At 38.2% G+C, this 23918-nt stretch overlaps 4 protein-coding genes across 5 annotated transcripts; 3 read left to right on the top strand and 1 right to left on the bottom strand.

Moving 5' to 3' along the window:
• Positions 1-493: 493 nt before the first annotated feature.
• Positions 494-4924, bottom strand: eif4ebp2 (eukaryotic translation initiation factor 4E binding protein 2). Of its 2 annotated transcripts, none has more exons than XM_062430160.1 (3): positions 4628-4924; positions 2776-2967; positions 494-2645 (listed from the first exon to the last, which is right to left on the bottom strand). In XM_062430160.1, exons 1-3 carry the CDS (start codon positions 4758-4760, stop codon positions 2614-2616), a joined length of 357 nt encoding a protein of 118 aa, XP_062286144.1. In that variant the 5' UTR covers positions 4761-4924; the 3' UTR covers positions 494-2613. The 2 variants fall into 2 exon arrangements, with proteins under 2 accessions (XP_062286144.1, XP_062286145.1); XM_062430161.1 differs by having other exon boundaries at positions 2788-2967.
• Positions 4925-7923: 2999 nt separating this feature from the next.
• ppa1b (inorganic pyrophosphatase 1b) lies at positions 7924-12093 on the top strand. The gene is made up of 11 exons (XM_062430770.1): positions 7924-8078; positions 8884-8948; positions 9774-9827; positions 10040-10159; positions 10271-10357; positions 10512-10638; positions 10734-10861; positions 11209-11294; positions 11400-11475; positions 11582-11621; positions 11740-12093. The coding sequence occupies exons 1-11, from the start codon at positions 8018-8020 to the stop codon at positions 11769-11771; spliced, it is 876 nt and encodes a 291-aa protein (XP_062286754.1). The 5' UTR covers positions 7924-8017; the 3' UTR covers positions 11772-12093.
• Positions 12094-14215: 2122 nt separating this feature from the next.
• sar1ab (secretion associated, Ras related GTPase 1Ab) lies at positions 14216-17792 on the top strand. Its single transcript, XM_062430207.1, has 7 exons — positions 14216-14289; positions 15441-15511; positions 16053-16172; positions 16288-16353; positions 16444-16547; positions 16664-16795; positions 17542-17792. The coding sequence occupies exons 2-7, from the start codon at positions 15454-15456 to the stop codon at positions 17656-17658; spliced, it is 597 nt and encodes a 198-aa protein (XP_062286191.1). The 5' UTR covers positions 14216-14289; positions 15441-15453; the 3' UTR covers positions 17659-17792.
• A 1906-nt stretch (positions 17793-19698) lies between these two features.
• tysnd1 (trypsin like peroxisomal matrix peptidase 1) lies at positions 19699-23489 on the top strand. Its single transcript, XM_062430522.1, has 4 exons — positions 19699-20952; positions 22256-22386; positions 22521-22706; positions 22904-23489. The coding sequence occupies exons 1-4, from the start codon at positions 19853-19855 to the stop codon at positions 23104-23106; spliced, it is 1620 nt and encodes a 539-aa protein (XP_062286506.1). The 5' UTR covers positions 19699-19852; the 3' UTR covers positions 23107-23489.
• Positions 23490-23918: the final 429 nt, after the last annotated feature.

The following is a 23918-nucleotide window of genomic DNA, read 5'->3' as shown; positions in this document are numbered from 1 at the left end:
TTTTAATGCTTTATTTACAACTACATTCATTTTTCATGTGTTTTGTGTTTAAATTTGCAGAAAATGCTAAGCACTTTGTACACAATGTTTTTTAAAAGTACTGGATAAGTAAAGACATTTTTATATTTTTTACCATTATTATGTTAGTTTGGTCAATGTAGCTCCAGATTAGACAGCCGTTTCCAGGACAAAATACCCTCTTAACCAGTTTCCACAATACAAAGTATTTTACAATGATTTAGGACACTGCAGAAGAAGATAGTGTCCCATCAATGATAAAATGATCAGGATCAATGTCACAAAATGCACACAAAGAGATTGTGCTTATAGTTTGTTAATGTTTATATGTGACAATGTTTCAGATGTGGAAATAGGACTTGAAAAAAGAGGAGCGATATCTGCTCCTCATTTACACACTATGAGAATAATGGCCCTTATTAAGTTGTGTTATGATTTCATCCACGACACGAAAAACACAATGTATTTTCTTTGTTACAGAACTTTATTGATCTTGCAGCAACAGTGTCCACTGGCATTGGAGTTTCATTTAAAATTAAAGTTATTTAAAATCAGAACAGAAAGTTACAGTAAGTTTGTTTAAAATCTCTCTCAACACACAATGTTAAACCCTCAGTGTCAAACCAAACTGATTTGAAATAAATCTGTAATCTGAATCATGATGCCATAATATGAAGAGTTTTGCTGCCCAAAAATGTGCAAAGCAAAATGGGTTTAAGCAACCCCTTGATGTATTCGTCACCACACATGGCCAGAATGGATTACAAAGCCAGAAAGAAAAAAAAATCTTTGATAGACATCATTTCAGCCATTCAGTCGTTCCAATCATACCAAGAAATACACTTCATTAATGATTTTTGAATGAAAAACTGGTACTTCATGGTGATTTATTTGCTAAGTTCATAGCTGCTACTTGGACAGTTTGTAGACAGAACTATGATACAGAACTAAAAATGTGGGCCTAAATCTGCGTAAATGATCATGTGACTCTCTTTTAACCACATCGCAATCTGAACTTCAGCATCCTAAAGATGTGCCAAATGTGCACCATCACACATCCAAACCTGTTTGAGGAAGGAAATAATGTAGAAAAAAAGAAAATACATTAAAAGTGTCTATTTTGCTCAGTTGCTAAATACAATGTTACCTGTTCGATGTTATAGTGAAAAAATAAACATCTGTTGGAAAGTACAAATTGATGACGAGGAACCTAGCTGTTGTTACTGCATTTCATGTAAAGTAAGGCATGGGCAGACAAAGATGACACATGAGAAGAATAAGGTAATGTAAAATGGATTTAGGACACTGGGGACAGATTTGTAGATAAAGGGAACTTGTTCCCGGACAGATACCCTCGATACTAAGAAACTGTATTAAAAAATAAAATGCATATAAAACATCTGGAGTATTTCAAGTTTTTTCAAAACAAAAACAAAAATCTTGTATTTCACCCAAAAATGAACATTGGGATATAACCATTTCCACATTGTTCTAAATGTTTATGTGGTCTGGATAAAAAACACCTGACAGATATTGTCAAGTATTACCTCCTTGCTTCGATATATTTAATTATGAACACAAAGCTCTTGCCAACACAGCAAATGAGTGAAGTAACCATCAATTCTGGTGGAAAAAGTGTATTAACTTGACTTGGCAGGAGAGACGTGTAAATAATATTGGCAGCAAGGTCAAAATAGCAATAATTCAACCAGCTTAATAACATTATACTACACTGAAATGTTATTCTAAATGAAAAGTTCATTTTCAGTTGCCAGATTTATAATTAGTAAATTAGTGGGAAATACAATCATTTGATAAATGTTTAAATCATGGCCGAAACGTCATTTAAAAAATATACTTTACCCTGAAAACTGGAAACTGACACAGGCTTGTGTTGGTGATTGAAAATAAATGATTGGAATGGCATGAAATCGTCAACTGATTGGAAAATTAAATCAACACAGCATCCCTTTACATACTGTCACTGGATACTAAACAGACCAAACAACCAATAATAGATTGTGGAGCTTTTCAAGTAGTTCCAAAAAAAAAAGAGGAAAAAAAAGAAAAAAAAGAAAAACTCACTTAAATAACATGCTTGCAAGGGTCTTCAAAACCAAAGACTGTGATGAATATCAAAGCTTTTGACTGATTCTAAGGCCAGTAGTTAAAAATTACCACTTCCTCCCTCAATTATGTTGGAATATTGTCAGTTTTACGGAGTGCTCTGTTGAGGATCCGGACTCGTAGAAAGCTGTAAGACGAGCACTGCAATCTACGAATTGGACATTGAGTGTCTGGGTGCATAATATTCACGCCTGCTCCCTTGTTGTCTGGTTGGTGATTTGTACAGCAACTGGTAACCATGGAAATCTATTCAAATAAACCCTCTACCTAGCTTCCAGAGTTGGCCGCACTGTGCCTGCATGTATGATATACTGTATTCCCGTGGTTTACACACATTACATCCAGCAGCGAGACAGAGAGCTAAAGAAGATGGCTGCCATGAGGGCTCACAACATTGGTTTCTACAAGCCAAGCCACTGGCACGTGTAATGCCAGGTCATTTGCTTTTGCTGGTGTGGTTCCAGTCAGTTAGATGTCCATTTCAAACTGAGCGTCATCACCTTGAAAACAAAAAGAGAAAACAAGATGTTGAGACATGTCTGGAAATGAGGGGATGTGAGATTTAGCAGGGAGGTATTGGTTACTATACTGAGCAATTCCTGTTAAGAAAGTTGGTTACTTGATACGTACTGTTGTTCTTACCGGTAGCAGGCTTGCCATCATGTTTTTTGATGTGATTATTGGCTTCATTCTTCTTGTTCTCATTCAGGACATGTTGGCTGGTCACTCCAGGGATGACAGGCAGGTGAGCAGGCGGGGTCTGGGCGATGGGCGAATTACGTCTGTCCAGTAAGAACTTACGATCATAGATGATCCGGGTTCCTGCAACAGGACACATAACAAGTTTCAAATACTCATGCTGCATCAGAAGAAATGTCTCATGTAAGTGCTGTCAGATGTGTTGTGTCCATGTCACAATGAGTGTTCTTCAGGGAAAAGGATTTATTACCAACCTCAGTCAGTTCTGTTGCAGATGCAGGGTTTTGACTAGAAGTCTTATTGGAGCTCACAATCAAATTTTCAACCCAGAAAAGAAAAAAAAACTAAATGTGAGATGTAAGGAGAGAGTAACCACTGTGACTGCACTTGTCTTAAGTCAGTGGTACTCTAACTATTTCTGTCATGCCTGCCTTTGGGAGCCAAAAAACTGTAAATTGATTACATTTTAAACTCATGATTAAAGGATTTGGCTGACGTGCAATCAAGAGCAACACTTCTTCATATTTTGGATTTCAGCAAATACTTGACCTGTGTGTCTTTTCTATCCTGTCAAAAATCTGTCCATCTTATCTTATATATGAATAATCAGAGCACTCCTGCTTATTACCAAACTAATCAGATTTATAAATGTTTTTTGCACTAGAAATGTTGCCCTGTTGCACCAGGAAAAGCACGGGAGTTCTGCTACAGGAAACACTACAATGCAATGCAGCATTTTTCAGATACATCTGTGTTTGACGTGACAAAATGTCTGCTGTGAAAACAGGCTTCCACCTTTAGTTTCACTTTGTGTTTTGTTTTTTTGGCTATGAGCAGGTGTTACCTTTTTTCATTGAAATTGCTTTCTAATAGCTGTACGCCTGTACATGATGTGCATATAATTACTCTCCTTCAACTATGTCCACTCACTCTCCATGTCTCTGTGCCCACTGCTTTAATAAAAGATATACAAGTAAGACAATAAAGAGCTGGAGCTGGATTTATTAATCGATTAGTTTTTGGGTCCAGCATCTCAAAAATAAAGATTTGCTACTTTTCTCTTTATATATAATTGTAAACTGACTATCTTTGACTTTAGGAATGCTGGTTGGACAAAAAGACATTTGAAGGTGTCATCTTGGATTCAGGAAAAGTAACCTGTAATTGACATTAATCATTAGCTGCAGTCCTAATCTGAATAAACAATATCCCTTGAAATAAAGTCTACATTATTGCTAAGTCTTACAATGTTTTAAATGTGTTTCTTGATTTTAGGTTGCCAACTAACACCTGGCCAGGGACGCAAAATAGCCTTAATTAATAAAAAGAAATAAAATAAAATAAAGCATGACACAGTGTTGAGATCTCTGCAGATGCAACATTATTACCCTGTAGTGAATCATAGCTCGCAACCTGGCTGTACTCCAAACAATATGACAACTGCCACTGGTTATAAAACATTTTGCTATGGATGTTGAACAAAACATGTTAATCTGCATTTTTTCCTTTCACAATTGTAACAGGTAGATACAATCATGATACAATACATTTATCATAACCTCTGCGCTGCAAACCAGCCAATCATAAAGCCCGCACAGCAAACAGGGGCGGGACTAAGCTTTGTTTTTGTTTTGATCAGGATGACAAGGCAGCCTATAGGCCACAATGACAGCAGCACTGGTGTGAATGGGGAGAGCACAAACACTAAACAAAAAGCTCATTATCTGCGGCTTTTTTTCTTTTCTTTCAAAAATGTGACAAATTAAACGTGGCATGTCCTCACCTCCGGGAGTGGTAGAGAATAAAGTGCCTCCAGGGGTGGTACAATAGTCATGAGGTAGCTGCGTTGTGTCGTTGATCAACACCGTCCTGGTCGGGATGGCCCTGCTCTCGCTCAGCTGACGACTGGTCGACATTTTCAGCGCTGATTTGGGTGACAGTTGCAGCAGCTACAGAAATTTTGGGGGGTGCTTCTTTTCCCGACGGACGGTGGAAACCAGGGCCGTTCCCCACTCTCTTTTATCTTTCCAAAAGCTTTCTGTGCTCTCCTTTCGTTCTCCCAGCCGTCAGCACCGTCCCCTCCCTCAGCAAGGCAGGAAACACGACAGGCTGCGGGCGGATGTGAGGTCACCTCAAAGCCTGCCAGGGCCGGATTGACTGATTTCAGGGTCCGAGCCGTCTTGTTTTATTGTAACCCTTTCTCTAACTGGGATTGGCAGTGGTAGAAATACTCAAAACGTTTTCCTTAGGTCAAACTATTAATTTAGTGTGAAAAGCAGCATTCACATTTAAAAAGTGAGGATTGAAAGAGAGCACAATGTACACAAATTTACTTAATGTCTGTTCAAGGTGGTGCTTTTAATTTCCATACAGCCTAATGATGGATAGTTCAATAAATGATAATGCATCATATTTATTTGTTAATTTTTTCTAATCTGCAGCATAACCAGTAATATTTAGGCTATTTGTCAGCACAATGTTTTCCTCTGAAGTAGGAGTAGCCCACACTTGCATATTTTTAAAATGTTGTAAGGTATTTCTGGGTATAATGAGTTAGAATGGTAAGATAATTCAATATTTTTCATGTCTAAGCATAATATTAAATTTATAGCTGTACATGGTCTTTTAGTTTGAGGGGCCCAAGGCAGGTGCCTTCCTTACTTAATGACAAATTCACCCCTGGTGCTAGCTTACTTTTTAGACTAACATGCCTGTAAATTCATGATTTTGTTTATAAATTCTGTCAGCTGGTAGTAAATAGACAAAATTGAATCGGGTGTCTTTTAATCTGGTCATATCAATTAAAGTTATTCTCAATATGAATAATCAGCCTGAAATTAAGCCAACAGTATATTTGATCGCCTGAATATTCTTCTCAGTCTTAACAAGCACAACAAACCAACGTCTATTGTGTGCATGTGTGTAGCTGACTTTAAAGCAAGCAAACAGAACACATCAATTAGCAAAATTATCATTAATCAAGAGGAAATCACAGGAACATAATTGAAATATCCACGTTTTCATTCATGCATTTTCTGAGAGTCCCTAAAAGTTGAATAAGCTCGATGCTGCATTCAAATGCTTTTGGTTAATTTTAACTGGGTGCAGATGACAAAACTAAGGAGTTGTTGTCAACTTTGACATAGAGCAGTAGATTAGCAGAGCTGCCCTTTATTTGTGGTTCACATCATCTTTTGCAAATATGGGAAGTACAGTTTTACAACAGCAATGAATCATGATCAACAGCTTTCATACCCTACATGTTGAGAGTGATAGCGTCTCTGCATTTACCAGATAACAAAGTGAAACTATCATGTAGCTGCTTGATAAAGTTAACAACATTTCCAGATTGATAATACAGAAACAATTTACAAAAATAATTTAAGTACAAGTTTAGGATCCAGATCTTCTTACTTGTAATTTGGGGGTTATGAAAAGTCTAGTTTGACTTTCCGCTTGACTGGAATAAATCCAGATTGCTTTGGCCAACATTTCAGTGAACTGTTCCTTGTTACATAAGCAGGCAATTATTTGTGTATAAAGGCTCAGAATACTAGGTCTGGTCTGCCTCTTGGTTTTGGTCCTGGTGATCCTGATGATGGGCACCACATAATCTTTTTCTGTGACATTTCTGTAACATGTAATTATAAGAAACGTTTATCTGATGCAGCAGCAGCCCGGACCCAGTCAGTAGAAATCATATCCTATGTAACATTAGCAGAAAAAATGCATTATAATGAAAGTGCATTGAGATAATAAACCATTTTTGTACAGTTAGTTGGTTAGTAGTAGTAGTAGTAGTTTATTTACTTAAATATATCAATACAAAATATAATACAAATGTCTGAATAATCAAGTAAAATCATCAGGTGTAAAGAATATGTTATGTGCAATACAACACATGAATTATTTAACATGGTCCTGTTCAGCATTTTCAGACAAATATGCAACATAAATAAGACTTTCTGTTTTTACACATAATTAATTCAGATAGTTTTAGTTGTGCTCAAAGTTTACACATCTTTTGTGAGTTTGAGGATTTAACATGCATGCTTCATCCTTTTTGCCACATGAGCACTGGTGTTGTTCAGGTGTCATACAATTTCAGTTTCCAAGTTCATTGTCTAACCTGTCTAATGATATTTGGGAACTTATAAATTTAATTCTAAAAAAATTTTCAATACAGGTTCTGTACCGTTTTTGTATAGCAGATCAGTCAGTTCATAGTTTAGTTCATAATACGTCTCCTAAATGTTCCCTTCTGTTTCGTACACATGAGTACCTCATATATAGTAAACCTATATGCCTTGTTTGACATGCTTTTTTGCTTGTTTTGCTCAAATACTTCAAACTGTTGGCAGACTTACAATATAAAACTGAATTATTGCAATATTTCATCATACACAAACACAATGTGGTCAGTTTATTATACAGGTCTTCACTGGACCATGGAGCCATCCTACAATAAAAACAATCAAACCCTACATGAATATTTTGGGACTCTGAATGTGAAATACTCAAGTGAAACTGTGGTCACTCTCCAAAAGTATTATTGAATAATCACAGCCAGCATTAGACATGATGAAAGTTTAAACTATCAGCTCCTGCAAGTACTTGATGACAGTAGTTGACAGCAAGCTAAACTGAGACAGTATACACTTCTCATTTTTCAAAATCAGCTTTCAGTCAGTTTAGTTTAGTTTTTTTCATGCTAAATGAGTCACATTTGAGATGGTACTTTTGTTTCTAGTATATCCAACATGTCCGATAGTCCCTGAATGGATCTTCATCCATAGTGCGCAGGCGCGTTGCCCTTTCTGTCTACAAACTATCGAGGGTCGCGTTTAGACGATAACCCTAGATTTGCGAAACTCTCGCGAGCTTCCTCAAAATATTTTTGTCCCGCTGTTTTATTTTTTGACGTGACAACGCTGTGGTTAAAATCTGGTTCGATTTAGGAATAAATTACACCTGGCGAAGATTAGGTAGAGATCCTGGATTGGGTTAAAAGGGTTCAAGTAACCGCCTCCCTATGAGTCTCGCGAGAGTGTATTGTACAACTCTAGGGTTACCATGTAGACACGAACACCACCGAGCTCAGAGCGACGTTTCCTTCCGCCGCCATCCTCATCCCAGAGCCAGAAAGCGACACTAACGATACCTGCACTAAAACATGAGCTTCACAGTGGAAGAGAGGGGAAACCCGAACTCTCTGAGCTACCGCTTGTTCTTCAGTAAGTAGAAGATAAACATAAATGATAGACTTTGTGTGTGTGTGTGCTACTTTGAGCAGTCTGACACAGGCTAGCCGCAAACTCCCACGTGTCACTTATTCATTTATAATGTTGCTGGTTATGTTCCACCACATCACTGAAAGTATTGATATATGTGTATGCTTTTACTGGAAATTACACGTGGTGCTTTCACTTTGTTTGGACACCATTAGTGTTTTGGCTAAGTCATTAACAAATGTGCTATCTAGTTGTGCCGGTTGTGCCAGCAGATTAACTGATTTCTAATGAAACACTTACACCATTATAGTGTACTCTTGCCAGAACGTGGTTGTTATCGATGAAGGAAGTTGGTTGTTACGGGAAACACTGCAAGGTGCTCAAAGACGTCATCCAGCATTAAATTAGCTGATGGGACAACGCCCTCTTTGACTATAAAACACTGATAAATACATTGATACTGACAGGCCAGCAGCTCAGGATTTGTGATTTGGCCCGATTATGCTGACCTGTTCTCTGTGGGTGTACAGACTGATGTTTGATCATCATAATTTGTTGTTGCCCTGCATAGTTCATAGTCATTACTCATAGTTTCTCATGAAATATCTAACTCACGAATTTGTCAGAGTAACCTTAAAGTCACATGTCTGTATCATTAAATTGCAAGACTTTAAGGTCTTTGAGTGCAGATCCTGAGGATTACAGAAGCCAAATAAGACTGTGTGCTCAGCCAACATAGGTTTACTTATTGGAATTGTTTGTATCTGCCCATCATATTCATACAGTGTCTGATCTCACTGTCCTACAGAAAATGCTGAAGGAAAGTACATCTCACCATTCCATGACATACCAATGTATGCTGATGAGAGTCAGGTAATGTCTGTCACCCTCAGCCCATTAAAATTGTATGTGAATGTGTACTCTTTAAAGCTACCCACTGATTAAATGCCACCTGCAGTGCCGCCATGAATATGTAGTTCGGTGAGTTAAACCATTTTCAGTAAACTACTGTTTATCAGTTACAGATACTGAAAGTGCCCAGAGGTAATGCTCTGCAGAATAGCAGGGTCATAGTCTAGTTGTGAAGGCGATGGCCTTTACTCTTTTTTTCCTGTGCTGTGTCAATATCTCTTGTGATTCCAGCAGATATCTTATCTTTCTGAAACAATTAATTTCGACCAATGTAATAAAAGGGTGCATATAGCACTTTATGTCAAGGTGATGTGTTTGAAGGTGCAGTGTGTAGAATTTAGTGGCATAAAGTAGAACGGACTTGGCAGAACTGGAATATGATATTAATAAGTGTGTTTTAATTATTGTATAAGCACCTGAAAATAAGAATCGTTGTTTTTGTGACCTTAGAATGAGCCCTTTATATCTACACAGACCCCCGTTGCACTGCCATGTTTATACAGTAGCCCAGAAGGGGGTTAACCAAACACTTGCACTAGCTTTTCCCTGCCACCATAGTGTTGCCCTCAACACTGTTAATTGCGTGGACGGGTATTCGGTTTGTTGCAATCTGCAACCTCGCCGCTAGATGTCACTAAATCGTACAAATCACATCTTTTAACTGTGTCATCTTCAGGTCAACTCTGTATTATTTATATATTTAAGAAATAACTTTGTAATGTTACATAATATATAAAATGTACCATTTTAAATTGCTAGATTATGACAGATTCTTCTATCTTACAGAACATCTTTCACGTGGTTGTTGAAGTACCAAGATGGACAAATGCAAAGATGGAGGTGAGAAACTTCAATCATGCCACATCAACATTTGGATCTGATATAATGTTGCTTGTTGCTGTTTATTGGATTAAAATATTTTTTCCCCAAAGCATCAAATTTGAAGCTCCTCAGTTGCTAATAAACCATAATTTTCGCAGTTTGCTTGTGGTGTAATTTGACAATGAGCAAACATTTATGAATAAAATTATAATTTTGCAATTTATTTCCAGATTGCTACAAAAGACCTCCTGAACCCAATAAAACAAGATGTGAAGAAAGGCAAATTGCGTTATGTTGCCAATGTGTTCCCACATAAAGGCTACATATGGAACTACGGAGCCATTCCTCAGGTTAAGATTCTATTTCTAATGCTAATGAGTCCTTCTAAAACTGCGATGGCATGTATTTATAAGACTTTTTCTTCAAAATGTTTAAAAAGGCCTTGTTTTATGATGTTTTAGACATGGGAAGATCCAGCACACAAAGACGGAGACACCGGCTGCTGTGGTGACAATGACCCCATTGATGTCTGTGAAATTGGCAGTAAGGTACAACACCGGCTGATGAGTTCACAAACTTTACTTTACAGAACCATAAAGCCCCTGTGATTAATCATTTAATTGTGTACATTAACATCAAGCATAATTGGGCTGGTGCATGCTCTGTAAATGGAAAATGAACAGCAAACTGAAATGCCCTCAGGTGTGTTCCCGCGGAGAGGTCATGAAAGTGAAGGTTCTCGGGATCCTGGCCATGATTGATGAGGGTGAGACTGATTGGAAAGTGATTGCAATCAATGTGGAGGACCCTGAAGCCAGCAAATTTAACAGTAAGGACTCAATATTAGCAAATCCCCTATTTTTCCCATCTGTCTGGGACATTCATGCGTCAGCCATATTTTGAACTTGTCTTGTTTGTGTTTAGACATCAGTGATGTCCAGCGCCTGAAACCTGGCTATCTGGAGGCCACAGTTGACTGGTTCAGGAGGTACAAAGTGCCAGATGGGAAACCAGAGAACCGATTTGCTTTCAATGATGAGTTCAAAGACAAGGTATCCAACTAACACACATGATTTCGTGATAATTTCTAATGTGAGAAAGTGGATTATGATTGATCTTAAATACCCTACTTTGTAAAAAGTTGCTTTGATTCTTTTATTCAGTTGACTTGCCCTGCTGTGAGCAAAGTATACTGTCAAAGATTTGCAGTTAATGTTCAAACTTGTGCAAAGCTTTTCTAGTAAACCAACCTGTAAGATGTGATATAATTTTACAGGCATGCACGTCCTGCAATCCTCTGAAAACTTCACTTGAACTAGAATCGCAAGAACCTTGGGAAAATTGTGCTCTTTGTGAAAACTTTGATTTCAACAAAGCACTTTGTTTTTTTGTGTTTCAGGATTTTGCCATTGAAACAATCAAGAGCACTCACAACTTCTGGAAAGACCTCATTTCCCAAAAGACCAAGTCTGGTGAACTGAACTGGTAAACACTCTACTTCTAAAAAAAAACTTCCTTTTAGAACAATTGTACACTTACATGCATTGGTGGCTCTTGATCACATATGCTGTATCTTCTCAAACAATACAGCAAAAACACATGTGTCTCAGCCGGCGACAGCCCTTACTGCTGCTCAGTGGATGAGGCTAAAACTGCTGTTGGCGAGGTAAGTAACATTTCGCTTTTTTGCAACGTGATGTGTAATATTTCAACACCAGGCATCATTCCTTTTTCAATACGATTTCATAATTGATGTTCCATTGTATTTTTAGACATGTCCTTGTGGAAAAGAGGAACCTTTACCATCATCAGGTAGTGTGACTATATATTCTTCTCAATATTGCCTTAATTATTAAAAGCATATCTAATTTCTGCCGAGGTTGATCAGTTTGTATGAGACTCACTGTTATGTTGTTGTTTTCATTTACAGTTGATAAATGGTTCTACTATGAGAGGAAGTAAGCCATCAGCTGTTTGGATTGGAGCAGAGTGAAAGGTTCATCGTCTCTCAATGCTTGAAGATGTCATATTAGGAACCGATGGGATGGGGATGTAGCAGGTTTGGTCTGGGTCAGCTGTTTTACTGTAGATGGAGATATAGTGGATAGAAACTGTAAAGAAGAAGAAAAGTCACAAAGTGCTCATGTCTTGACCAATGAGTATCCACTTAATTAACAAAGATCTCATTGGAGATGTGCTGTCAAAAAGTACAGGTGCTGTGCCTCGTTGTTCCCTGTATGATACTCTGAACTGCTTTAATAAAGCTTCACCGGTTAAATTATCATCAAGGTGTGTTTGATTTGTTTTTTATTATTCACAAGTACAAATTACCTCATTAAAACCTTTTCCTTCAATTTGTCTTTTTATACAGCCTATGCTTTGAACTGAATGTATTCATTGTTACAATTGTGCCACCTTGTGTTCACTACCCTACATGACCTCTTTTTAAAATGTAATTCAGTATATTTACATGGATGCTTACTGTGTTGATAGGGCTGAAGTGTGTTGGGTCATATCATCTGATTCCCTTGCCTTAAATGTTTGTTTCATAAGTGTGTATTATTAGGCCAAAAGTTAACTATTCGACAATTATTCCCTTTTTCCATTTCCATAATGGTGTGTAACAGTAAAAATGCATTTAAATCAAAAGTACAATCAAAGCTATTTACAAAAAAGATGTATAATTTTAATAAGAACAGATTAAGTTTTAAAAGATTCAATTAAGCAAAAAATGTGGACTCAAGGGAAAATGGTAAACATGACAAAAAAATGAAATTGTTTTTACATGCAAAACAATGAACATGTGAGGTCAGAGTTGCCTCCTGCCGACTTTCTCTTTATTTCGGTTTCTTGCAGTCACAATGTGTATCAATTTTTCCATCAAATAGATTTCCTCAACTATCTGTCGACTGATCATATTTAGCGCGTCAGCTTTACCCTATTTCTGTGTTTTTACCTTTTTACAAACCACTTTTAATAATTTAACCAAATACGAATTTATAGGACCATTTGAAAAATTATAAAAATAAAGCAGAGAAATATCCATAGGAACATTATATCTTAATATTCTTTTCATTGCTGTACAAACTATTTTCCAGAATTTGGTTGTTTTGGGGACTTTTCCACTATCCATGACCATGATCAGCATTTACAGATACACACTCTCAACACAAAATATTCTGCCATGAAACTCCCTAGATGTCCATTTGTTGTTTTTTCTGCGTATTTTGCCAATCCTCATTTGATATTACAGTATTGAGTTCCTTTTCCCTCTTTCCCTTTATGGCCTGTTAAATGTCTACTGTTCATTAACAATGTTGAATATGGGTATTCTTGTAACAAATAAAAATATAGGCTAGTCATTAGGATTATAACGTCATCTTTAGCTTTAAACTGTGCTAATATTAGATACTATTATATTGGCTAAGAAAAAATAGTCAGAATGTAATTGACTAGTTGACCAATACATTGTCACATATGAGTATTGTTGAAACTTACTTAAAGATTTGATCAAAAATGCTTGCTGAGTAACATTACTTTAGTAAAACATGTTTATTTTCATTAAAAAACAAAACAAAACTCCTGGCATGTTTTTTTCCTATTCTTTATTGAATGAATATACAATAGAATACATTAAAAATATACAAACAACCAGTCATTCCAGTTCATAAGTTAAAAATAAAATTAAAAAGAAAAGAAGAAGAAGAAGATCAAATAATTTCAATAGAAATCAAGAGAAATAAATAAAAAGTAAACGTATAAGTGACAGACATCTTCAATTAAAAAAAATCTGAATAGATTTTCATAACAGATGTACTTAACAATATAAAAGGGGTTATAATGCTACAAATATTGATATTTTAATACACAAAACAGGATTTAATACTCTTTTTTGGGCAATACAAATCTCATGTGAAACTTACTTAACCCTTACATACTGTTCATATTCTGACTCATAATTAGAATTTACACTAATTCACATTCATCAATTCCCCGTCGGTCATTGATGTTTGTTTGATTAATCTTATGGAAAAAAATTTACAATCACTATTTTATGGTCCAGGAGAACATTTTATAGAATAATTTTGAATGCTGATTTTTGAATTTTTAAATAAACACAGGTCGAACTTGTATATAAAAAATGTGTATCAGCTGCATAAACATTTTAAAAAAATTATGCATTTAATTTCCATGTTTATATACTGTGGGTCACAATAGGAAAAGTCTGGCTAATTGAAATGTGTATATGGTGGGTTTTTTTTACAGCTCTAAAATGTAAAAATGGGTTGACCCTAAACAGTATGTAAGCGTTAAAATGTGATCAGAAATGGCATGAGACACCCCCCCCCCCCCCCCTCTTCCTCCCGCGACCCATGGTGACGTATTTCCGGTTAACTGTCAAACTTGTGGGGCTTCATGTCAGTTGACGGGACGGACCAAAACCTAACGGACCGGGACTTCATAAAGTCGGCAGCCCAAGGTAAAAACCGCAAATTATGTGTTAATGTGTTAAGTTTTCAGTCTAGTTTTCTGCCTTTTATCTGACATTTATAAAGTTATCAGTCTGCGACGCGCTCGGGTTGTTTACTGAAATGATGATTGTTTACTGTTTGACAGCTGATGTTTGTTTTTTCACTAGCTACGTGTGATCAGACCAACAGAGGCAGCGATCAGCAGTGAAATCACTGGAAAAGTCGTTCCAGTCATGCGTTTAGCTGCCTGTCGTGTTTCATGGTGTCATTTCTCAGTATTTGTGTTGAAATACTGATCTGAGATGTGTGTTAAAACCTGTTGCCATTTGTTACATGACTACAGAGATTTTTGAGGGTTAACCGAGTACACAGTGCCTGTTATTTTGCCGTCTTTAATTAATATATTTAGGGATTAAATGCTACATCATATACTTTAGGCTTTATATATATATAGGCCTATGGAGTTTGGTGTGTACAGGTAACGCAGTTGAAACACTGTGTCATAAACAAATCAACAATTGGGTTTTTCCAAGGCCTCGCTGTTCACTGCAACAAGCACATCAAGTTCCACTGAGAGTGACAGGTGTGTGTGTGTGTGTGTAGACAGGGAGAGAGCGAGTGAAGCAGGGGGTGACCGCCGATATCAAGTGTCCATGCCACAACCTGCCATAAAAATAGTCAGAGGAGGAAGGATCAGTGTTACTCAGTGAGACTCAGTGAGACAGGCTCTCACAGCAAGCCAGCATCTAAAAAATCACCTTAAACCAGTTTGCTGCTTGGTTTGTCCACCTTTCCCTTAATGGTTTAAAGCTGGTGTGATTACACAGAGTTTACACATACCAGCAGAGTAATCCAGGGTCAGGAATAATGATTTAACAATGCGCTTCAGTGCTAGATTCTGTAATGCAACAACGTCCTTTTGCAATAGTGTACCAAATTCTATACAGCATGTACTGGATAATTTATTATTTGCCTATATGTGGTGTGTTGTAACTTGGGATGTGTGTTCATTAATAAATGTAGGTGTATTTTGGAGACGAAGCTTGGTAAACATCTGAGAGAAGCTGGAACCTCACTGAGTGGTATCTTATGTACATTGCTATGTTCTTTAATATGCTGTAATAAATAATTAACTCTGGTCCCATTGTCTGTATTATAGGCAGTCAAGAGCAATGTCTTTTATATTTGACTGGATCTACAGGAGCTTCAGCAGCGTCTTGCAGCTATTAGGTAGAGTATCTTACACACAGTTCAACAACACCTTAGCTTTTCTGCCCCAGAAAAAGAATTCAGTACCCTCTTTCACTCCACTCAAACGAAATGCAAAATTCCTTGAGTTACTTGCGAAAATGTCAGAAACACTATATCTGTCACAGAAGCAGAGCAGCAGGTCTAAAAATTGAATTTTTATATCGGTCTAAAACAATTTTTCTTCAGTCTGAACAACTATGTTTACCTTTGTCTGTTGAGGTCAGGGCTACAGAAAAAATACCAATACCACCCTTCCTAAAATTCAAAGAATGCAGCATAGAATATGGATAACATTGCTAACAAATGAAATACTATATTATAATAAAATACTTGAAAATGTGCACTTTTCAATTTAGTTCCTTTATTTATTTTAACTTTTAGAAACAGATTTATTAAAATCCTCAATCCTCACTTACATTCCTGAATACACCAAATATTGTGTTTCTCACATTCCTCTTCAAGGGAGCAACATAAAATAAGTTTGGAGTGACTTTATTGACCTCACTTTGTTTTCTCTCAGGATTGTACAAGAAGACTGGCAAGCTGGTGTTCCTTGGGCTAGACAATGCCGGCAAAACGACGCTCCTGCACATGCTCAGAGATGACAGGCTAGGACAGCACGTGCCCACGCTACATCCAAGTACGTCTCGTGATGTGACATGTTGTCAGTTCAGAACTCGGCCATGTTTAACAGGGCTGTAGGTCTTCTTTTATCCATCTCATATCTAAAGCCAGTGCTTCCTCTCTGTCCTCAGCATCTGAGGAGTTGACCATCGCTGGCATGACCTTTACAACGTTTGATCTTGGAGGTCATACACAAGGTAGAAATAAGGAAAATGCTGTTTGATGCACTGGCATCCTCTACTTACAGTATGTGTCACATAAATACTGATGCTGTGTTGCTCTCACAGCACGAAGGATCTGGAAGAACTACCTCCCAGCCATAAACGGTATAGTCTACATGGTGGATTGTGCTGATCATGAGCGACTAGCAGAGGCTAAAGTTGAACTGGATGTAAGTTGATTGTATTGATTTCACCTCTTTTTGTGACACACAACAGGTATTAAAGACATTTCACTGATGGGAATGGTCTATTGGGTTTACATCAATATGACACTTCCTGTGTGTAGGCCCTTTTAACAGATGAAACCATCTCAAACGTCCCGGTTCTCATCCTGGGGAATAAGATTGATCGTCCAGAGGCCATCAGCGAGGACGGACTCAGAGGAATGTTTGGTCTGCATGGACACACAACTGGAAAGGTAATGAATGAACACGTGAAATTAACCTCTGATGCCACACAAACACAGATTTTGGGACTAAATAATGTGATTAAAAGCTGAAGTTTTCAGGTTTTTCACTGTTAATCTATCCACATGTGAAAACACTCACCTTACTCTGCTTCATGAGTTAAATCGATAGTACATTTTGTGTGCAAGTTGCCTGCTGCTGTTTTGCCAGGACAATTTCAGTCCATAATGAAGGGAATCAGTTTCACAAGTCTCACAAGGCCAAACATACCTTCTTTTCAGCACAGAGGGAGGATGCCATTGAACCCTCTGTTCAATAACACTCTTAATGTTCCTCTATTAAAGAAGAAGCTTGCTTGAATTTCTTTAAACCAATCTAAATTGCCAAGGGAAGGCTTAGATCACTAATGATCTTGTTAAATACAGTGGCGGTGAGGTGCTGCAAGAAGCATTTTGCACATTACCCATCTTATGCAATCGTTAATGTAAATCATGTTAACCACCTGCTGTTTCTAGGCAAAAAAGAGAGCAAAAGGAGACAGAATGTGGTGGTAATGGCCTGTCTCAGTGATCCACATCACTGAGTCAGATTACAGCTCTCTCACTACGCTGTGTTCTCTTTGTAGAACGTGCAGAAAATTACGGGTTTAGGATTAATGTTGCACACACAGTGACCGTCATAATGCATGCTGGAATGCGTGGGTCATTCGAGTGTTAAAAATGGATGCCCTTTTGTGTGTATTTTTGTCTCTTTTCAGGGCAAAGTGTCATTGAAGGAGCTGAATTTGAGGCCAATGGAGGTTTTCATGTGCAGCGTGCTGAAGAGACAAGGATATGGAGACGGTTTCCGCTGGCTCTCCCAGTATATTGACTGATTCACTACGATTTCATACTTGACCTGATTTACAATGCTGCCTGTGCACACAAAGACATGTTCCACACAAAACTACCTGCTGTAGAGAGATATTGTATTAAATATACTATATATAGGACTTGTGCCAGTTGGAAACATGTTTCAGGAGGCGTTTTTGTGTTCATATACCCCGTTTTCTTCATGCGTTCAAAGAAATCTTTATGTCATATCAGCCACACCACAGCGAGTCAAAGATAAGTTATGAATCATCAGTCTGTACTGTTCAGATTGAGTGTAGAGAATAATCTTCATGCTGTGGGCTCCATCTTTACTTAAAGCCTTTAGGAATGTCTGTCTGCCATATAGAACATGTCATCGCTGTGAACCAGTTTCTGACCCGGGTGTATTTTTAGATGCTGGTGTTGACTTACAGCGAAGGTCAGTTTGGTTAACATTTTGTACTTGGAGTCACTCTTACTTGATTGAAGTCAGAAGTGTTGTTGGTACAGATATACATTTATTTAATTATTATAATGAATTCATTAATTTATCTTATTTATCTAAAAAAAGTGGGTAACTTTTAGTAAGTACTAAGTACCATGCACCTTTTCCTAAAGTGCTGCAGTGAATTTGTGCCATATTTGTTTACCACAAAAGTGTTATCAATACAGTAGTCTGCTACCTCCAAGGATACTGACAGTGTTGCTCATTGTATGTTTGTTTAAAAAAAAAAATCAATTAAGGGTTTACCGCCACAAGTCAATTATATGAATGTGACCACAAGTGCATTAACTGGTTTATTTAATACCACAGAACAGTATTAAACCATTGCAGTATATGATGACTGCATCAGCACAGCCAGGTGATGTAACCCATTTAAACTTGTCCACAGTGGCGATGCCTGCCTACCTGTTTTCATGATGGTGAATCACTGTGAAATGACTTGAGTACTTTGTGACTAGTTACTGCTCACAACACGCAGTGATATTATGAGAGTACTTGGGTGGTGCTTAGAAGTAGGGTATGCAAAAGCTATGCATGAGATAACCTATTAGTGCAATATTATACCTTATTTTGTATATAAGCTATTATTTATATTTTGCAATACGAATCTGGCTTGCCTTCTGTTTCATCAAGCTTATCAGTCCTCAAGTCATTGATTTGTTACAAAAGGTAGGTCCTGATGTCATTCAACGTGTGTGAAGTTTGAGCATAATAAATATTTTTGACAATCCTTTAAATCTGAGTCATTGTTACTGAGTCAAGATGACCAATTAGAAACAATATGAAACCATATTTTTATTTTTGTATTTTAATATTATTATTAGATGAGATTAAACATTTATAGGATTATTTCATATGATTCAATATGTAATAAAATACTAATACTTATAATTTATAATCAAATGGATATTTACACATTTAACTACAATATGGGACCCCTCTTTAAAAAAACCTTTACAATTGTACAACTTTTTTTGCCTATATAATTAAACATTCATCAGCTGTGTACAGTCTAACCATTACAAACAAGCTTAGTTGCAAGAAATAAACAAACTACAATAACAGACTGAGCTCTGATTAACAATTTTTGTTTGTTAACTTTTTCCCATCATAACTTGCTGTTTTAGGTCACAGTTAAAACAGGTGGATGTTTCATTAAAGCAATAAACACCCAGACATGTCATTATGAGTGTCACAACAACTACATGTGGAAACTTCGAAAAGAAGAAAGAAAATAAATTAGTAGCCTACCAATGGTGGAAGAAGCATTACAAGTAAACGTCCTGTATGAAAAATCCTGTTTAAGTAAAAGTATTAGCAGCAAAATGTACTTAAAGTATTGCAGTAAAAGAAGTGGTTTAGTCCCCCTAACTGATTTATTATTATATATGATTTCGGTATACTGACGCACCAGTGACATGACTGCTGTATGCCCGCCTCCTTGCTGATGATGTTTACTTTCAATCCAATCACAGTAAGTGATAGTTGTCGGCGTTTCCTGTCGTTGACCAATGAGATACAACCAGGAAGATAGTCGCAATCAGCTAGTAAACACAAACTACAACTGTAGTTAAAGAATATTCGTGACAGATAAAAAGCTTTGAAGAAGTGTGGTGTATCTGCTCAGTATGTAGGTTTATTTTCTTGCCTCACCTCCTTCTAACGTGCTGTCTTTTCACGGTTGTCTAGTTATCGACATGTGAGTAAAGTCCATGTGCACAGCTAACGACATGGAGGTGAAAGAAGTAGAGAGGTGTTGCTGTGTGGTCACGCTGTCAGAGGTTTTTTCTACCAAGAGCCCTGTGAGCTGCAGCGGTGTTATCGTCCATCCCCAAACTGGGACCGTATTGTGCACCGGCCTCCCGTTTTCCCGTTTTATTACCGACAAAGAGCCACTCTCCGCAGACCAAAGCTTCCTCTCGCCTCGTAGCTTTAGCGAGAAACTCAAAATCCGCGTCAGCTTCTCCAATCAGCCAGATTTGGAGGCAAACCAGTGCGCACAGGGAGAAGCATTCACACCCCTGAGGAGCAAAACAACTCATCAACACCAAGCTGTGGCTGAGCTGCTCATGCTGGTGAACTGCCTGGAGTTTAAACAGGCTTTCCGGGCACTCTTCCAAGACGCTGACCAGTGGCGTTTCCATGGAGGGGAGGAGGATGAGGAGCTGATGAAAGATGCTCAGTTCCTCAGCTGGTTTGCTTTGCTCAAGACAGATGTGGTACCCAACAGCAGCCCTTACACGGGCACCATATCCTGGCAGAGCAGCTCATCTCTTCAGAAAGGCTGCCCGGTTGTCGCATGTGGTTCGCCTTTTGGCTCCCTCTGCTTGGACCTCTTCATCAGCACCCTCAGCAGAGGTATCATCAGTAACCTCGCTGGAGAGGACAACGCTGTCATCCTCACAGATGCTCGCTGCTTGCCAGGCACAGAAGGTGGGGGGTTGTTCATGATGAAAGGTGCAGGCCGCTTCCACTTCATCGGGCTGATTGTGTCTCCGTTTGGCTGGAAGGCAACTGAGTGGATTGGCCTCACACTAGTCTGCTCTGTGCAGTTGATCTTCAGGAACATCATCCGCTGCATGAGCATCCAAGAGCCGCTACGAGGTGTTTGGCTCCATCCGGGAGAGAGAAGCCTTCAGATGTGCACCATGGCCCAAGAGTCAAAAGCTGTTAAATACCCCACAGTGTGCTTAGTGAACAGTGGGCAGTTCTGGGGCTCAGGGGTTGTTGTGGCCTCTCAGCTGGTTCTAACCTGCCGGCACGTTGTCAACGGGAAGTCGACAGTCACCCTCAAGTTTCATCACAGGGAAAGGTACACACATTGATTGTCTTAACCCTGTCCTTCTCTGTAAAGGAGAGGATTTCATTTAAACTCATGCAAATGTTTAATCTGTATTTTTTTTCTGTATGCACACCACCAGTGGTTTGACTACCTCTGTCATATCAAAATATCTGCCCTGAATTCTGCCAGAGTGCTGGCTATCCATTCAGAGAGAGTTGGTGTAATTTGCTGAGATTTTGAGATATTTGCTGGAACTGCCATAATCAAGCGGTGCCTAGACGGTTTATGGTATAGTTTGTAAGACAGGTGTTCTCATATGTTTTATCACAGGTTTGTGGGAAATCATTACTTTTTCTTCATATTTGCAAAGAGCTGCTCAATTGTAATCTTTTGCTGCACCGGGCTCTGCCAACCGAAGGCCAGAATTTCAGTAAAATGTAGTGAAACTCTCTCTCTCTTCATTGTCTCACCAGATTTTGTCCCCCATTAATTTCTATGGAGAAGGGGACAAGATGCATTTACCTCTGGTCATAAATTGACCTGCTTCTTTCTCTTTAATCTGATTGAATTTTGGCACGCAAGGCTCTCCAATGTCTAGCCAGTTTTAGCTCTCAATAAATATCAAAATATTGATTGTTTACATTCTTGTCTAACTGCAGAAGTAATACGAGCAGCAAAGAGGGAGGGACATTGTTTGGTTGTAGTGAGTGCAAGAAAAGTGACAGACTTTACTGAGTTTTTGATTAGAAGCTGTATAATTATAAACTTTGTGGACTGCTGCCGTTTCTGCTCGCAACCACCTTACTCACAATTTATGTTATCCCACTGCTTTTTGTCACACCACGTGAGTAAATTTCACCCGGTGAATTACACCTTTAGTACATCAACTTCAGTGACGTAAGAGGTTTTTTTTCAGAGCAAATATTTGAACTCGTCATAGTAGGAGAAGCTAAGGTGTCACCAGCAACACTAAGGTTGCCTCTGTTTTATTCAAGTGTCATGACAGTGTGACAGCGAGCAACCATGCACAATACGGCTTTAAACTAAAGCAGCTAAATGGAAGTCAACCATCATTGACTTTATTATTTACTCCGTGACATTGTGCCATTGTCACAGTAGGAAAAGTTTCATAAACTGCCTCATCCAACTTCAACTAGAGTGGAGGTCTAATTAGCCAGCATAAGTGAAAACACCTGTGTAGGTGTACAGGGTCTTTCAGCAGGGTCAACTTCTATAACGCTACTGATCTGATCTGAATGTATACTGATTTTGGAGTCACAATTGAAGTGGTATGTAATTAGTAATGTTTGTTTGTATGATTTCTGCTTCACAGAGTCCATGATGTTGTAGGTGATGTGCTGTTTTTTACTAAAGTGTCTTCACCCTATGATGTGGCTGTGGTGCAGCTGAGAGACTCAACCCCAGAGTTTGTGGTCCCTCATCTGGCTCAGAGTTTCAATCCAGGTTTGATTTTAGTCTTTTGTTGTGGAAACAGAAATATTAATGTTGCAATAATTGGTGTCAGAGGAAATTTCAGTTTCTTTATATTAATGAAACTTTTCTATGATTAATGTTCAGCTTGATATCTCTGCTCACAGGTGAATCTGTATTAGTGGTGGGCTATGGTGGATTGGGTCGGAGCTGTGGTCCGTCCCTGACTTGCGGCATCCTCTCCAAAGCTATCAACCTGAATTACCAGCCTGTCATGCTTCAAACCACTTGCGCAGTACAAGCAGGGGCCAGCGGGGGTGCTGTGGTGCGGAGAGGGTCAGGAGAGCTGCTTGGTAAGAAAACCTGCAGCTACAAAATCATGTTCTCTTTTTGATCAGTGGGGGGCACAAGGTGACCACTGAAAGCACCACTAATGTAACAATGCACCATATGTGTAAAGAAAAAAGCAGCCACACTCATCAGATTGCTCTTTCTGCGCTGCTTTAGTTGCAATTTTAACCAAGCGTAAAGATTATCTGCTGTTTTTCAGGTATAGTGTCCAGCAATACAAGGGACTTGGCTGCCAAAGTGACCTACCCCCACCTCAACTTCAGCATCCCAGTGACTGTATTCCAGAGATTGTTGCAGCAATTTAATCAGACAAGAGATGTCAATGTATTCAGGGTGTTGGACACCACAGAAGAAGATGTCAGAAGGGTTTGGAGACTACAAGGTGCTTCGAGCAAACTATAATTGAGTATCTGTGCATCTTGAAAAGGTTGAATAATTAAATAAATATAGATTATATGCTAAATCACTTTAGATAATCAAAGTGATATTACAAAACTGGTATATTCAGATAGAAACCTCAACATGTTTCATACCTCAGTTTGTTACAAGCGGAGGCACAAAATCACAGATCTGCAGGAGTTAATGCAGCTAAAAGAATAATTATTTTTTACTAACATTAACACACTCATGCAGAATTATGCAGCAAATAATGTAAAATATTCACAAGACCACTTAATGTTAACAGCCAAGTCTAAGCTGCTTTAATACCTGTAATTATTGTTTTTTTGTACTGTAATTTACAGTGAGGTAATTAAATTAATAAAATTGTTTATTTTTGTGATATTCTGATAGTTTTGTGATTTCAGTGTAAGTTGGGTATATATTTCTGAACACAACCCTCACAAATTACTCACATTATTACAGCTAATATACCAAAAGAACATAAACACAGCCCCAAGGCTTAAATAAAGGTAGAATATTCACCCACACACACTCACCCATCCTGGAGGCATGTGTTAGGATTTACGCCTGGTTCTGTTACATATGGCTTGTTTTTACCAAGCAGGAGATGTATTCAGTATAATGGACTGACAGGATGCTGAAAATGATTGGTCCCTTTGGGTAGCTGGAAGACTTGCTGTAGGTGTCAGGTATTCAGACATCTGTTGGCAGGCTTACCCACTCACAGTTAACACATTTAAGGTTTCACCCACTGGGACATTACTGGTACTGATTTCCATTATCACAGAAACGAGAAACTGAGAAATGGCATT

The sequence above is a fragment of the Scomber scombrus genome, chromosome 12, assembly GCF_963691925.1.
Source record: "Scomber scombrus chromosome 12, fScoSco1.1, whole genome shotgun sequence".
NCBI lineage: Eukaryota > Metazoa > Chordata > Actinopteri > Scombriformes > Scombridae > Scomber > Scomber scombrus.
The sequence above is the reverse complement of the archived record's forward strand: the minus strand, read 5'-3'. Positions and strand labels throughout refer to the sequence as shown.

What these genes read in the sequence shown, in the direction of transcription:
- tysnd1 (XM_062430522.1), top strand. Translation starts at nt 19,853, where the DNA reads ATGTGCACAGCTAACGACATGGAGGTGAAAGAAGTAGAGAGGTGTTGC. An exon ending in AAGTTTCATCACAGGGAAAG is followed by an intron (nt 20,953 to 22,255) that starts GTACACACATTG and finishes TCTGCTTCACAG; the next exon opens with AGTCCATGATGTTGTAGGTG. An exon ending in AGGGTCAGGAGAGCTGCTTG is followed by an intron (nt 22,707 to 22,903) that starts GTAAGAAAACCT and finishes GCTGTTTTTCAG; the next exon opens with GTATAGTGTCCAGCAATACA.
- eif4ebp2 (XM_062430160.1), bottom strand. Translation starts at nt 4,760, where the DNA reads ATGTCGACCAGTCGTCAGCTGAGCGAGAGCAGGGCCATCCCGACCAGG. An exon ending in ATTCTCTACCACTCCCGGAG is followed by an intron (nt 2,968 to 4,627) that starts GTGAGGACATGC and finishes GTCCTGTTGCAG; the next exon opens with GAACCCGGATCATCTATGAT. An exon ending in TGCTACCGGTAAGAACAACA is followed by an intron (nt 2,646 to 2,775) that starts GTACGTATCAAG and finishes TTTGTTTTCAAG; the next exon opens with GTGATGACGCTCAGTTTGAA.
- sar1ab (XM_062430207.1), top strand. Translation starts at nt 15,454, where the DNA reads ATGTCTTTTATATTTGACTGGATCTACAGGAGCTTCAGCAGCGTCTTG. An exon ending in CAGCGTCTTGCAGCTATTAG is followed by an intron (nt 15,512 to 16,052) that starts GTAGAGTATCTT and finishes GTTTTCTCTCAG; the next exon opens with GATTGTACAAGAAGACTGGC. An exon ending in AGGCTAAAGTTGAACTGGAT is followed by an intron (nt 16,548 to 16,663) that starts GTAAGTTGATTG and finishes TCCTGTGTGTAG; the next exon opens with GCCCTTTTAACAGATGAAAC.
- ppa1b (XM_062430770.1), top strand. Translation starts at nt 8,018, where the DNA reads ATGAGCTTCACAGTGGAAGAGAGGGGAAACCCGAACTCTCTGAGCTAC. An exon ending in TGTATGCTGATGAGAGTCAG is followed by an intron (nt 8,949 to 9,773) that starts GTAATGTCTGTC and finishes TCTATCTTACAG; the next exon opens with AACATCTTTCACGTGGTTGT. An exon ending in TGAAGCCAGCAAATTTAACA is followed by an intron (nt 10,639 to 10,733) that starts GTAAGGACTCAA and finishes GTTTGTGTTTAG; the next exon opens with ACATCAGTGATGTCCAGCGC.